Source organism: Lemur catta, chromosome 8 (assembly GCF_020740605.2).
Source record: "Lemur catta isolate mLemCat1 chromosome 8, mLemCat1.pri, whole genome shotgun sequence".
Taxonomy (NCBI): domain Eukaryota; kingdom Metazoa; phylum Chordata; class Mammalia; order Primates; family Lemuridae; genus Lemur; species Lemur catta.
The window spans coordinates 46,148,554-46,165,238 of NC_059135.1; the positions used below are offsets into that span (position 1 = coordinate 46,148,554).

Here is a 16,685-nt window from a genome sequence, read left to right on the forward strand (position 1 = left end):
TATTTGGCAAAAAAAAAAAAAAATGGATAGTGGCATCTGCACTGAACACATATAGACTTTTTTCTTGTCATTATTCCCTAAATACAGTATAACAACTACTTACAAAGCATTTACATTGTATTAGGTATTATAAGCAATCTAGAGATGATTTAAAGTACACAGGAGGATGTGCATAGGTTATATGCAAACACTATACCACTTTATATAAAGGACTTAAGCATGCTTGGATTTTGGTGTCCTCAGGGGATCCTGGAAACAATCCCTTGTGGATACTGAGAGATAGCTGTATATGGAAGTCAGGTAAGATATAAAACATCGTGTCTCTTAGAAAGCACCTTTTTGGACCCTCCCTGGACAGAACTGTAATTTCCAAAGTGTACTGAATAAAATAGATTTCTTTTCCTCTCCTTATCTAAGAGGGTAGGCTAATAAGATTTTACTAATAAATTAATCTAAGAGGATTCATAACAATTCAATTGACAAATTACATGAAATATGACACGTCGATGGCAAATTTATAAAACAAGTGTCTTAAACACAACAAAAATTAAAAGTGAAAATAATCTCAGGATTTGAGAGAGCAGTTCATAATTAGCAGATATAGTCCACCTACACAGGAACTAGTATAGAAAATCTATGTGGTTTTTATTTTTCTTTGATTAGAATTATTACTATACTCAGAAGATAATTTGAAGAATTGGTCACAGACTATGATATCTTTCGTACTAATAATTTACAGCTCAGTTTGACTTCACTTTTCATATGCCCATTTCAGTCTATAGGTACTTCTTATTTAAAAAAAATAGATTCAACAAAGTCCCTCTTGACTTTTAAAAAAAGAGTCAATTGTTTTCATCTAGGCTAGATATATTAACTTAAACCATAATTGAGGTTTCTATATATGCCTGATGAGCTCCTTGGGGTAGAACCATGACACTGTGTTTGGCCGACATTCTACTGAGTAATATCAGTGGACCAGGACTCTATTTATCTATAGACATTTCAGGATTGGAATATGGCTTAAACTGTATTGCCTAAAAGCAAATAAAGAACAGATTATTTTCAAAGTTCATCAGTTAATAATCCCTAAAGAATAGGGGAAAAATACCTACCATGTAGATTACAACTGTGCTACTTACATCTATAGTAACTTTTGATTTAAAAAAAAATCAGTGAAGTAATAAGAATGACCATGTCTTTATGCAATTACAAACAAAAAGGACATAATCTTTTCTTATTTACAAAATTATCAATTTTTGTATATAGTGGTTAAAAGCAAGTGGTCTGAAGGTGGAGAACTGGTATTCAAATCTTGGGTCTATCACTTGTCTATGTAACCTTGGTCGAGTTACTTAATCTGTCTATTGCTCAGTTGTCTCACCTGAAAATGGGAATATTGAAGATGATGGTGATATACCTATACCTCATTGTGACGATTAAATGACAAGATGTAGTAAAACATTTAGACATCATAATATACGTATGTTGCTTTGAAATGTAGCTATATGAGCCAACCAAGGAATTACTGAATTTCAGTTTCTTAGAATAAGAAATTCTGGTGAACCTTTGGAAGACATAAGAAAATTGGGCTATTGCTAACCAATCAACATTAAATAGAAAATGAATTATGTAGCAAGTATCAGACTTCTATTTATTAAATGGTATGTAGAAGATTTGCAGCATGGATCAGAATACCCGAGATCTGATTACTTTTCTATTCTTATACACAGACAGGCTTTTTATTAAATTACTTGATAAGTGATCATCTCCAACACGAAACCTTGACCATATAGGAATGCTTCAAATCAAGGCCCAAATCCCAAGTTACCAACTTGTGAAAACGGAACAGCTTGAAGCCCTGAGTATTACAATAGCAAACTTGATTAAATTATTCCCTAGGTGTAGGAGCTAGACAGCCACTGATTGGCCCTCCACATGTCCACTGTTTTAATTCTTCTCAACAAGCTTGCTTTGACCAAATCACATGTTATCTAATTCATACTAATTTTCCACAAGGTCTTCTCTACATCTGGTGTATATTACTTTCATTATCCTAATTAGCTATTAATTATGCTTTTCTCACAATATATAAAATGTACATGCACTCTTGCAAGAACTGTATCTGACAGATATTCACACTTGTTTAACTTTAACAGCTCCACCTAAGGACAAAAGCTGTAATGTCAAAAGTGTCTTAAAGTGGCTAATTAAGTATTGGGGAGGAAGAAAGTAGATTTGCTTAAAATTTTTAATTTGGATTGGCATGTGCTATCTATATTAAAAATAATGAAGATTCCATGCCACATTTTTATGGACAATTACATAAAATAGGGAACCCACAAGCATGCAAATTAGCACATGCCTGAAATTATACAAAATCTGTCTTCTTGCTTGACTTTCATGGAAATCTGTATTTCTGGACAAATTGAGAGCTGAGCTATAGGCCCAAATCCTCCTATTGTGTTTATGTACTAAAGAAATTTATTTAAAGGGTAAGGCCAAAATATTTAGAAAATATTATTAAATAAAAATGATATTGGACATAAACACTTGAAGATATCTATTCATGGGTCTGTGTTCAAGAAGATTCTGAGGATACAAAAGTGAAAGTCAGTTTTATCACAATTTATATCCCATAAATCCATACAGATAGTGTAGGGGGTGAATATTCTGATATTTGCATGCACAAGTACAGAGGAAGGAGGGCCACCTAAGCTACACATAAAAGGGGCCGGGGAGGCTCTTACATAGAAAGATTCTAAGCAAGGAATATGATCAGATTTGTGTTTCTAAAATACACCCCTGGTACCAATGTGGGGTTGAGGAAGGAGAAGGTGAGACCAAGGCAGAGATTGGTACCTGAACCATCACCATTCACATGTAATTAGAACCACTTTATCTAGTAAGCCTGGTTCAGGCGGTAGAGAACTGTCAAACATCTGCACTACGACTCCCTGAGAAAAGACAACAACCCCATGACAGGCCCTAACCATTAGACCAATAGAACTCTAGTCTATTGGTCTCTGGTCTATATTTTTCTTATAGAAGTCATTAAATAGCACCGAGAACACAGCATCTATAAATTTATTGAGTTTCTGCCTTATGTAATGAGCTGTGTTTTCTCTAAGAAGAATACAAGAATATAAACATGCAAAAGATAACATCCTGGCTCAAAGACCTCACAACCTAAGAATTAACATGTGTTATACTAATAAATCCACTTCTAGAATACCACAATATCAGTATGGTTATATATCAATAGTTTGCTTGCACTTAGATTTTCAGCGGAAATGTCTGCATACATGAATCAGTCCATAGTGTACTGTGGTTAAAAAATTACTGCTTTGGAGAAAATGACATTCCATTAAACTACACATGTGTATAGCTCAATAATATAAGTGAAATAAATACAAATAAAATGCATTTACTAATTGAATACACATTTTCTTGAAATTATTGTAGAAAAAAGATGAGTTTTAGAAGTCACCAAAAGACTTACAAAACAAAATAAACTCCCTATATTTCAGAAATCCAAAATTTAGAAATTTGAGAAATTGAAGAAAAGAATGAAGTAATCTACTATATAGGTGCATAGGTTGACTTCATGATTTTCTTTTTTTTAAAATTTTTTTTTATTTCAGCTTACCATGGGGGTACAAAAGTTCAGGTTATATGTATTGCCCATGTCCTCCCCGCCCCGTCCCGCCCCCCCCACCCCCCCCGCCCCGAGTCAGAGCTTCAATCGTGTCCACTGCATGCTAAGGCCATTGAAGTCCCTGGATCTCAGAATGTCTATGGGGACAGGCATTTCAGGTTCAGCACCTGAGCTAGATATTTCCAATTTTATTGGAAATGCTGCAACAGGAATCTCATTGCTTCATTTGTTATCCCAAGGTAGCACCATTCTTCATTTATCAAATCAATTATTTGTGAATATTTTAATGCAAAGATTCCATCAAAATCAACCAAGAAATATCATCCACCAAAACCTAAGGGGAGTCTCACTACCATAGCTGTTCTAACATTTCTAAAAACTTCTGCAGATTATGGTTTGGGTTTCCCTGAATCAAAATAGCCTCAAAATTATCCCTTATCCTAAGATCTTGTCCTAAGACATTACTAAGGTCTGATAAAGTTGTATACTTGAATAAAGATTAATTTTCACATACTTATAGGGATGGAGAAACATCTTTTCATAGAGTGAAGTGATGAACAGAAGAGGCTTTTAGCAGAGAAAACATAAGGTATAAGTAAAATGAACCATTTCCCTCCTATCATATAAACCTTTCATGAACTCTCAAATCTAAATTCTACATTTCGCTTCAGCAAAATCCAATAATTTTATGGCTCTAATAGCAAAAATTAAAGCTTGGAATAATTGCAAACAATTACAATACAAGGGTTTTTTTAAAAGCAAAAAAAAAAAAAATTCTTCCTTCCTTCTTATTTTATGAGGAAAACATTTTGACCAGCCAAGTAAAATAATCCTAGGTGATACTATTTTAATTACAAAGAGTAGACTGATTAGACCTGAGAAAACTAATGCCTCTACCAACCAGATAAGTGAACATATAGCCTCAGAAAAATAACAGGCCAGAAAATTTAGATGCCAGTGACATAGATTCTTATTAGATAGTTAAAGATGCCACTTGTATTCCAAGAAGATCTGGCATGAAACTAGAGAATGTGTGATTAAAAGAGAAAGATTTAAGGAAAAGTTTTATAATAAAACTTGGGGTCTTTTGAATAGCAAAATTCTCCACCATCAAAGAATGCAATGGCTCTTGTAAATGCAAGTAGATTTAAAGACTTCGATTTGCATGGGATACTCAAGGAATTGTGAGAAAAAAAAAATTCAATTTTTTCCTCACCTTCAAGTCTCCAAGGGCTTTTACATGTTTATAGTATCTATTGGATCTTTCTGTCTCATTCCCTTTAATACTCAGTTCCAACAATGTGCTGAACCCACTGAGATCTCCAATTCAATTTTTTTCCCCGTCCCTCATCTTTTTGATGCCCTCTTCTCCCCTCCTTATTCTGCTTCAACGTCAGGGCCAAAAATGTAACCATTCTCTTGCATACTCCTTCAACTTGCTTGCTTCACTCTCTCAACAAAACCACAGCCCTGGTTAATCGTAACTCTCCATCTACTTCCACCTGTAGGATTGAACGTGACCAGAAAAAATCACAAACACACTGACTACACTCACTTTATGACCACGAGTGCAAGCAGACTCTGACACCATCTGAAAACCACACTGTACTTCCTTACTCTCCCATTCTCCAGGAAGACTGTTTCACATCTTCTCCCCAACTCCACATACCACTTCCCCCCATCCCTACTCAAGCTGATGACTTTGCCTCTTACTTTACTGAGTATTAAAGCACTCAGAAGAGAACTTCCATGGTCTTCACCACCACATCTACCCAGCATCTGCAAGCACACAGACAGATTAACTAGGCACCTGCCTATCTAGAACCAACCCTTTCACTTGTACTCTTAAATCCCACCCCTCTTGCCTTCTCAAGGATTTTGTTCAAACTATTCTCCCCTCTCACCTGTATCACAAGTTTTTCACTCTATTGGAGCATGCCTATAAGCATAAAAACACACTGATGTTTCTCCTGAGCTAGTAAAAGAAAAGTCAGAAACAAAAAAACAACCTCTTCACTCTGCTTCTCTTATCAGCTACTGACTCCCAATCCCATTTCTTTGGTGACCTATGGAGCAAAATTTTGTGAAAGAATAACCAATACGCTGTCTCCAGTTCCTCTCCTCCTTTCCCCCCACTACTCCTCTGAAACGCTTTGTCATGCTCACAGTAGGTTCCACAATGGTAAATCCAGTCGTCAGTTCTCAGCCCTCATCTTATGTGACCAAGCAGCAGCATTGAAAACATAGTCATGCGCCCCACCCCCCCCTCTCTGCTTTATTCACTTCACCTCCAGGATACCACACACTGTTGGTTTCCTTCTTTCCTTCCTGATTGGTCCTTCTAATCTCCTTTGAGGGCCTCCTCTTCTCTCCAACCTCTTCATGTTTTAGTGCCCCAGAGTGCAGATGTTGGCCCTCTTGTCCTTCTGATCCCAGCCATCTCACATGGCTTTAAAAACCATCCATATGCCAAAGATATATTAAGTTATATTTCCAGTTTTATGCCTCCCCCTCAACTACAGATGTGTGTATATCAATGCTTAATTGATATTTACACTTGAAGGTAAAATAGGTCTCCCCAGTACAGCAGGACCACAAATGAATTCCAGAATTTTCTACCCAAAAGTTATTTCTCTTGCAATATTGTCTCAGTTGAGGGAAACTACATTCTTCTAGTTGCTGAGGCTAAGACCTTGGAGTCATCATGAGACTCTCTTTTTCAAATGCCAGACATATGATCTGTCAACAAATTATAGAGGATCCATCTTCAACTACTTCTCACTTTATCTACTGTCACCACCTCTGTTGGAGGCATCTCTCACATGGGTCATTGCAGTAGCTTCTTCTTTGTGCATGAAATGTTGGTCCCCTATTGTCTATTTACAACATAGCAGCTAGAGTGTTCCTGAGTACTTTGTAGGGCTCCCTACAGACCTACTGAATCAGGAACTGTGAATGGGGCCCAGCAGTTTATGTTTCAAGAAGCCCTACAGGCATTGCTGTTATACACTAAAGTTGAGAACCACCATCCTGGATATCTACATGGGTAACTTCTTCATTTCCTTCAAGTCTTTGCTCAGATGTCACTTTCTGAATGAAGCCTGCTCTGACCACACTATTTAAATAACAGCCTCACTCTTTCCCCAGCACTCCTCACTTTTCTGTACTCTGTTCTCCTTTTTCCTTCTTTTGTCACCTATATTTTCTAAAATATTAGAATTGACATTTTTTTCATATTATTGTCTCACCTCACTAGATTATAAGCTCCATGTCTTATTCACCATATACACAAGTGTCTCAAACAGAATCTAACACAATGTAGGTGCTCAATAAATATCTATTCAATTAACTGAGTGAATGGATAGGCAGGGCTTAATTGGCATGGCAAGTGGAGACAAGGATACAGGTAAAGCATGCCCAACCAACAGGCAGGGAGTTGTCTGACAGTTGGGGGTAGTGGGCCTGAGGACATAATTCTCAAGTGTTACCTCACTTCACTGTAAGGGGTACAAAGATAAGATACACATGTGGTGTTAACACTCCTGGTACTGGACACATTTTAGGGAACACAGGAACCACCCAGGCATCCTGACCACTGTGAATCTTCTTTTCTGCTATTATAAGGAAGATGAAGAATTCAGGTTATTGTCCTACGCTTTCAAACTATAGAAGCATAGTAGCATTAGTGTTTCCTGATGCCTTGGGCTACCATCCTGGTGGAGGTGGCAAAGTGCCCTCATTATAGTCCCACACCTTCCTAGGTAACAGCTAGAGCTCCTTGACAGAATCCAAGGTTGGAGCAGCTGCATCTGACATTCTTACATTCTCTCTGGGTTTGCTGAAAATAAGAGGGTTAGAGTCACCTTTTGCCTTTCTATATATGAGTTTAAAAATGTTCCAAACAAAAGCAAGGTAACTGAGGAAGGGAAAAAAGATATTAGAGGAAGCAATCATTTTTTTTAAGTGCAACTGTTTAACATTCACAATATGGGCCACAGTCAATGGCTGTATCCTGCTGCCATCAAAACCATGGCAATACTAGACGTATATATGCAACAAAACACAGAAACCTCGGCTAAATTACAATTTCTGCTACAAATTTATTCCAAACAAGGTGCACAATTTTGGTGATCCCTTATTCATAGAAACAATTCCAAGAAACATAGAACTAAATAAACCAGATCAATGTCCTGCCACTTTTACAAATTCAATGCAACGTACTTCTTTGTGAACGTCTAATGTTGGTCCTTTTATTGCCCTTAGAATGGTCCCAATATTTGTCCCTAAAATTAATGTAAGTAAAACCATATCTATAAATGATGAAAAAAAAGAGAACCTCTTTAATTCCTACCATACAAATGGTGGTCACATTAATATTCTATCCTTTTGGCTCTGAACCAACTAATAGCTTTATTCTAGTACACAATAAAAACTGTTAAGGGAAATGAGGAAATAGCATGGGGATTATTGCTCTTAGCATTTAACAGTGTATTGGAGTCTTGATGCTTGCTTGCATTTGCCTGGAATAAGTATCTAAGGGAAAATTAAGTCCTATGCTGGGCTACTATTTGAAATCCCAGAAAGGGCTCCTGGGAATAGTTTGGCTTTCTGTGACAATAGATTTTCTGATGAAGTACACCATTCCCTAATGAAAAAGACCTGGCACTGCTTCATATGATGAAATTTGACCAATGCAAGGAGCGTGATGATCAGTTTGGGAATGAGTGTTTTAATAAAAGAAACATGAAATCGACTGTGCTTTGGCAGGACATACCCCAAACCATCATGAGAGCTGTCGTCTTGGCCCACAGATGATCCCCACCATGCTACAACTGTGCAAGTTCCCATTGACATCACTGACAAAGCTGGCATGGAGACAAAGACACAATCCAAAAACAGTCATGTTGGATTCTGCTTTGTTGGAGTCGTATGAAAACCAAACCAACTTCCCCACCTCCCTCAACTTGCCCCAAAAATCTACCATGGAAAAGATCTGAGACTCAGCAGAGCTACTGATGTATATATACAGAGATATATATTTCTGGGTAAGTGGATAAACAGGGATAAGAAAAAAATAGCAATTGTAGAGAAAAAACAGGCAAATCCTTAAAAATAGCGATATGGTCAAATGTGATAACTGTGAAAAAAAGATAAAAAGTGAACTTTAAACTATTTAGGTTGGGAATGTCTAACACTTTAACTAGAACAGGCTGTAGTTTAGGAGGAGATAACACTCGTTTTTAACTACATTTCATAAAAAGATGCCAATGCAACAGGTTTTACTATATTGACAATATTTAAATTTACATATTCATTAATAAAAATTAGTTTACATTACCCGCATAAGTGCTTGATGTGTTCTACAGTTAGCTGCTCTGCTTGATACTCGTATGCTTCCAGTAATCACGTCAAAAGTTCCATTAGAAGAAAAATAAAATCTTGATGGAGACTCTGGCTTTCTGTTCACATCCAAACTCATGTTGTAAAACAAAACTGTAAAAATGTAGAGAGAATTGCAATAATTAATTATATAAATGCATTTATTTTCTTATTTTTGCAGTGATAATAGGCAAGGTTATATAGAGTACTGGATATATCTTAAATTCTCTCCATGAAATATCTTTTCAAAGACCAATTAAAAATATGAAAAAAGGAACAATTAAAAATAAAAATTTCAAAGCCAGCAGAAGAAAAAACAAAGCTCAGAGCAGAACAAAATGGAAACCAAAAAAAAATACAATGGAAGCAACGAAACAAAAAGTTGGTTCCTTGAAAAGATAAAGTCAGTAGATGACTAGCCAGATTAAACAGAAATAGAAGAGAAAGGACTCAAATAATGTCAATCAGAAATGAAAAAAGGGACACTACAACTGATACAGCAGGAATACAAAAGATCATCCATGAACACTACAAAAACCTCCACACTCACAAACTAGAAAATGTAGAGGAAATGGATAAATTCCTGGAAACACACAACCTCCCAAGCCTAAATCAGGAAGAAATAGAACTCCTGAACAGACCTGATAACAAACAATGAGATTCAAGCAGTAATAAAATATCTCCCAACAAAAGCCCCAGACCAGATGTATTCACAGCCAAATTCTACCAGACCTACAACAAAGAACTAGTACTTATGCTACAGAACTTATTCCATAACACTGAGAAGGAGAGAATCCTCCCTAACCCATTCTATGAAGTCAGTATCACCTTGATAACAAAGACAGGAAAGGACACAACAAAAAAAGAAAACTGCAGACTAATATTCTTTATGAACATAGATGCAAAAATCCTCAACAAAATACTAGCAAACCAAATTCAACAGCACACCAAAAAGATAATTTACCATGATCAAGTGGGTTTCATCCCAGGGATGCAAGGATATGCAAATTAAGAAACAGGATTCACCACAAAAACAGAAACAAAAGACCACATGATCATCTCAAATGAGAATCAAATGAAAGACTCGATAGCATTTACAACAGTTATTAATACAAGAAAATAACTATGAATATATTAAGGTTATTAAGTATGAAATGTCCAATTTCCTTAAGTACTAAGTTTGAAAGTTGGTTTCTCTGACATTTCACTTTGACACTTGTTTTATTTTTATTGTAAAGGTACACCCTCAGTCTTGCAAATGCACAGTTTGGCTTGTGATTATCTTTCAAAAAAAATTTTCAGAGCAATTTTCATGCAACCATGGATAAGTAAAAAAATTTGTGTTATTTTTGAATATAAGTTTTGTTGTGGAACCAATGTAGTGCAGACAGCTCAAAATAGCAACGAAGTGTTTGGGAAGGATGTGGCCAAGGAATGCACAGTATGCTGATGGTTTGAGAAGTTCTGTTCTCTGGTGATTTTAATCTTGAAAATGAGCTATGTGAATGACCTGAGACCAAGGTGGATGAAGATGAGCTGAAAGCTATAGTGGAAGAGAATCTATCTCAACCTACGTGTGAATTAGCAGCAAGACTTGACATTACACTATTCTAACAATACTGAACCATCTGAAACAAATCAGCAAGGAAAAGAAGCTGTATAGATGGGCTCCCCATCAATTAAACGAGCACCAGAAGAGAAATCATCTCGAAGCTTGCCTTTCTTTGCTGTCATGACATAAAGGCAACCCATTTCTATACCATATTGTTGCATGTGATAAAAAATGGATTCTTTTTGACAATCACAACCATTCGGCACTATGGCTGGATAAAGATGAAGTGCAGAAAAACAGTCCAAAACTGGATATTCATCAAAAAACGCTAATGGTGTGTGTTTGGTGGTACAGTGCTGGTATTATACACTACAGCTTCATGAAACCTGGTCAGTCAATTGCAGCAGATGTCTACTGCAACCAATTGGATGAAATGATGAGGATGCTTGTGATTAAGCAGCTGAGATTGGTAAATAGAGACAGGCCAATCCTCTTGCAAGACCACATGTCACAAAAAACAACACTGCTCAAACTACAGCAGCTGGACTTGGAAACTGTCGTCCACTGTATTCACTAGACCTTGTACTAACTGACTACTGCTTCCTTCCAGGCTTTGGACCACTTCTTGCAAGGAAATACATTCAATTCTCAACAAGCTGTGGAAAACACCTTTTGCGATTTTATTGCCACTTGCTCTCCAGGATTCTTTGCTGCTGGCATAAACAAGCTACTTTAAGACGGCAAACTATTTGATAGTTTAGGCAGGTACTTTGATTAATTGTACTGCTTCCTGTTTGAGATATAATAAACTACACTTTTGATTCAAAATCAGACATTTCATATTTAATGACCTAATACTTAACCAAGGCAGTGGAAGGTCTCTAAAAGGAGAACTACCAAACACTGATGAAAGAAATCACAGATGACACAAATAGAAAAACATCTCATGGTCATGGATTGGTAGAATGAACATTGTTAGAATGTCCATACAGCCATAAGTAATTTACAGATTCAATGCAATCCCTATCAAAATACCAATATCATATTTCATGGATATAGATAAAATAATTCTAAGCTTCATTTGGAACCAAAAGAGAGCCCGAATAGCCAAAGCAATCTTAAGCAAAAAGAACAAATCTAGAGGCATCACATTTCCAGACTTCAAATTATACTACAAGACTATAGTAACAAAGCAGCATGGTACTGGTATAATAAAAGTAGAGACATAGACCAATGGAACAGAATAGAGAAGCCAGAAATAAAACCATCTACCTACAACCAACTGATATTTGGCAAAGCAGACAACAATATACGCTAGGTAAAGGAAACCCTATTCAATAAATGCTGGGAAAACTATGTATCCACAGGCAGAAGAACGAAACAAGACTTTTATCTCTCTCCACACACGGAAATTAATTCAAGATGGATAAAAGGTTTAAGTGTAAGTCATGAAACCATAAAAATTCTATTAGAAAATATAGGAAAAACTGTTCTAGACATCAACTTAGGCAAAGAATTTATGATTAAGACCCCAAAGGCAAATACAGTATCAACTAAAATAAATAAATGGGGCTTGATAAAATTAAAAAGCTTCTGCACAGAAAAGGAAATAATCAACAGTGTTAATAGTCAACCTATAGAATGAGAGAAAATACTTGCAAACTATATATCTGATAATGTATCCGCCATCTACAAAGAACTCATATCAGCAAGAAAAAAAACCAACCCCATTAAAAAGTAGGCAAAAGACATGAACAGAAGTTTTCAAAGGAAGAAAAATGGCCAAAAAACATATGAAAAATGCTCAACATCACTAATTATCAGGGAAATGCAAATTAAAACCACAATGAGATACAACTTTACCCCTATCAGAATGGCCATTATAAAAAAGTCAAAAACAATAGATGCTGGTGTGGATGCAGAGACAAAGGATTGCTTATACGCTGTTGGTGGGACTGCAAATTAGTACAACCTCTATTGAAAACAGTATGGAGATTCCTCAAAGAAATAAATATAGACTTACCATTCAACCCAGCAATCCTACTACTGAGTATTCTACTCAAAGGAAAAGAAGTCATTTTATCAAAAAGGCACCTGCACTTAAATGTTTATCACAGCACAAGTCACAAAGATGTGGAATCAACCTAAGTGCCCATCAATTCACAAAATTAAGAAAATGTGATGTATGTATGTGTGTGTGTATATATACATACACACACACACATACATACACCATGGAGTACTACTCAGCCACAAAAAGGAATGAAATAGTATCTTTTGCAGCAACCTGGATGGAACTGGAGACCATTATCTGAAGCAAAGTGTCTTGGGAATGGAAAAACAAATGCCACACGTACGCTCTAATAATTGGGAGCTAATAGATGGGCCCAAAGAGATGTTAAGGTCATTGGAAATCAAGAATGGGGGAGGGGTAAAAACTTACCTATCAGGTACAATGAACACTATTCAGGTGATGGGCACACTAAAAGCCCCAACTTAAGCATTATACAAGGTATCCATGTATCAAAAACATTGGTACCCCCTTAATATTTTGAAATTAAAAGAAAAAGAACATTCTACATAAATATCCCCTGGCATTAAGGAAAGGAATAAAACAGGATGAGGTGCAGGGCTACAAGATATTATGAAAATTAATTGCTCAAAAATTGTTCCAAATTATTAAACATGACAATTGAATAATGATATATATAAATTTTAAAAATTATTTTTATAAATAAAAAAGGTTTACAAACTTCTCTCTGGGTTTCTATTAATAATATTATCATCTTTATTTGCTTAATCCTCCTATATAAAAAAGTTTCAAAACTACCAGGTTAAAATAGTTTATAATAAAAGTCTTAAGCTTCAGATTTCTCTAGAGTCTTTTTTGTCCTCAGAACATATGACTAAGAAAATAGAGGCAGACTACTGTGTTCAAATGTCACTTGGAATAATTCTATCTTGTGTGATTACATGACTAATTCCATACATAGTTAGGTTTATTTATTTCTGATTTGAGGGCTTGCTATTTTTCTCTTAATTTTCTTATATATAAAGTGAATATAAGGTTCAAAAGTCAAACATATACACAGACACACACACACACACATATATATATAGGATTTACTCAAAAATGTGTTCTTTCCAGTCCTGTGCTGATTATTTACCCTTCCTCTCTGTTTTTATTGGCTTCTAATTTGACCTTCCAGTGTTAATTTGTGCAATAATAAAATATAGACAGCCTCTCAATAAATACCCTAGCAGTGTGCCTAGTTTATTTCAAATCTGACATAGTAAATATTTACCTGCTAAAGAGGATCTTCAAATAAGCAAAAAAATAAGGAAAATTCAAAAAGAAACCAAAAAAATTCCAAGCCAGACCTTAGAAAGAGTCATTTCCTGAATCTAAATGGGTTCATTGCAAAGCAAGCTAAATCTAATAGTCTGGTGAGGTGTCATTCATTATATAGGAACAATAATTCATAAGTGATAGGTTAAAGAATTCCTGAAGTGTTCATTTATATTTTAGGAGTAACTTGTACTTTTGGAAGAATTTTACCTATTTATTTTAAGAAAATATAAGTATAAAACCTATATTACTCTTACATATTTCAAATAAATCTTTCAATCATCCTTTTATTTGGAAAATAATAAAGTCCAAGTCAATTAACTTTAAAATCACAATAACTGAGCTTCAATACTGCTGAGAGAAAGGGGAGCAATTGAAATAGCCATCTACAAATTTATCACCCTGAGTTCAGACAAAAAGTAAATGAGAAAGAGGTGAATAAAAATCCACTCACATGAAGAGGCAAAATGTCCTGGTTTTATTAAATACGCTTACCATGTGAATTATTTCTCCCAAGGAGTCATTTTATGACAATTATAAAGCGCATTTCTGTAACAATGCTATGGTTATTTATGAGTTTCATATATTTGTCTTCAACCATTTTAAAAAATATCTCATCACAATGGAATTGTTTGCATAGGGATCTCTGATTTTACATAAAAGGGAAGACCCCCATGTATCCAACATGTATCTTTCAGATAATCCATCAGCTTGTCTGTGTTAATGTACAACTCACTGTGGGGTCAGGCTCTTAAACTGTCACTTCTCCAATCAATACCCAGATGAAGGCTTGCCTACCTTCTCATTACTACAGTTCAGCCAGGACTTTTCCACTATTAAAAATGAGTCTGATCTCAGGAAGAACTACCAGGCTCCTTCTGTACATTGCATTACAAGCTAATCCATACTGATACCTCTATTACATACCCATCATTCAATTCAATAAGCATTTGCTCCCATCCATGATGTTTAGATGACAGCCGCCTGTAAGGTCGTGAGTACAATCAACAGCTGATAAGTCTTGTGGAGATCATAAAATTTGTGAATTATTAATGTCCAAATGATAAACCCAGGGATGATTTTCTCCTACCATGGGTTAGTTTCATTCTAAGGTTAGCTTAAAGATAACATAATTAGGATGATTAATCTGCTAGCAAAAATCTAATACTTATAAAGTCACATGTACGTGATTTGGGAATGACCACAATTTGGGGTGAGCCATATCAATGCTACTTTCTCCAGAAAAGATAACTGAGAATTGCCTATGTATAGGGAAACAGGCATGGTTCTCAGGAGCTGATCATTGCAGGAAATTATTAAGAGATGTGTATCATTCATAGAAATTAGAAGCAGGTCTAGATTCCAGATACGTTTCTGCAATTGTTGAAAAAGGATAGAATGTGAAGAAAAGAATCTTCTCCTTCTCGGATCTTCTACCTTAAGCCAGCTCCAGGCTTTGAAAAGCTCAGTAAAACAGAGGAGCTGTGGTGATGTTCTTTCTGTTGTAAAGAGATTTCACAGATTAAGTTTAGTTGGGTCACCTTAAACTAATATGGCAAATGATCCTTTGCTTCTTGCCATAATCTCTGAACAACTACAGCCTTCTAATGTGCCCTACTCTTTTGTTAGAACAACTAGAGAATCTGGAAGATGGGAAAGAAAGATGCATATCAGGCGGCTACTCCCTCCTGCTGCAAAGATGACCCCCCTGGCCAAAACCAGGGAGAGCTCAAACTTCACACTCTAACAGGCATTCATTCTGTGGGGCAAACTTACCAATGTAACCTGGAACTTCTTTGCCCTTATATGAGAAACAAAGTGTTAGATCCATGCACACAGAAGGCAATCCATTTTCAGTACAGTCAAATTTTGTTCTATTTACTGACTCAGGGTGGCTTAAAGAAGCTTCAACAATCACTACCGGTCTTGTCCTAAGAAGGAAATAAAATTAGCAATATTAATTGCAGAATTATTTTTTATTAAGACAATTGCACTTGTTTTGTCAGTTTGCATTAACCAAGTAATTTCATGAATTTCTTTATTAATAGTATGTGTACACATACTCAATTACACAAAGCAAAAAAATTTTCATTTTCATGTCTGAAAAATTGACTTTGATGATTTGTTTAATGATATCGATATGTAAAGTGGGGAAAATACCCTAAAGTTCAATAAATTAAACTTTAGGATACCAAAAAGAACATTATGAGGTCAATACCACTGCTGATGTTAAATACCACCTCCCGCCATTTACAATTAAGCCCAATTGCATTAAGCAGTGAAATGTATCAACCTTACCTTAGCAACACAGCAGAATCAGACCGAAAAGCACCAACTGCCACATCTAGAGGATGAAAAACAAAAACAGATTAATGATCATCATTAGTCAAAGAGAATTACTTTTCACCCACAAATACTTAACTACATATCATCTTTTGACTATATCAAAACATTATTTACAGAAAATTAATTGGAAAAGATATGCTAACATCTTTAAATTCATTCCACATTTGTCTGAATCTATTCATTTATAATAACCTTCATCCCAACATAAACTTTGTTATAAACTTATGATATAAAGACAGGCTTACTAAAACAAATTTCAATTTTTGGACCAGAAACATATACCCAGAAATTTACTTTTGAAATAAAAAATGATTTTTCTTTCTTTTCATTATATGTTTGATTGATTTTCATGAGAGTTTTTCAAGAACAAGGAATTAAGTAACAGTGTAAAGATGAGGAATTAC

General features: G+C 35.5%; 1 protein-coding gene across 1 annotated transcript in view; it reads right to left on the minus strand.

The window, feature by feature from the left end:
• Positions 1 to 16,685, minus strand: part of ITGA4 (integrin subunit alpha 4) — a 76,791-nt gene that overhangs the window by 26,116 nt on the left and 33,990 nt on the right. Inside the window, exons 13-15 of the mRNA XM_045559315.1 lie at positions 16,234 to 16,279; positions 15,712 to 15,866; positions 8,994 to 9,148 (exon numbers count right to left, since the gene is read on the minus strand). Coding sequence (XP_045415271.1) covers positions 8,994 to 9,148; positions 15,712 to 15,866; positions 16,234 to 16,279 — 356 coding nt within the window. The remainder of the gene's footprint in view (positions 1 to 8,993; positions 9,149 to 15,711; positions 15,867 to 16,233; positions 16,280 to 16,685) is intronic.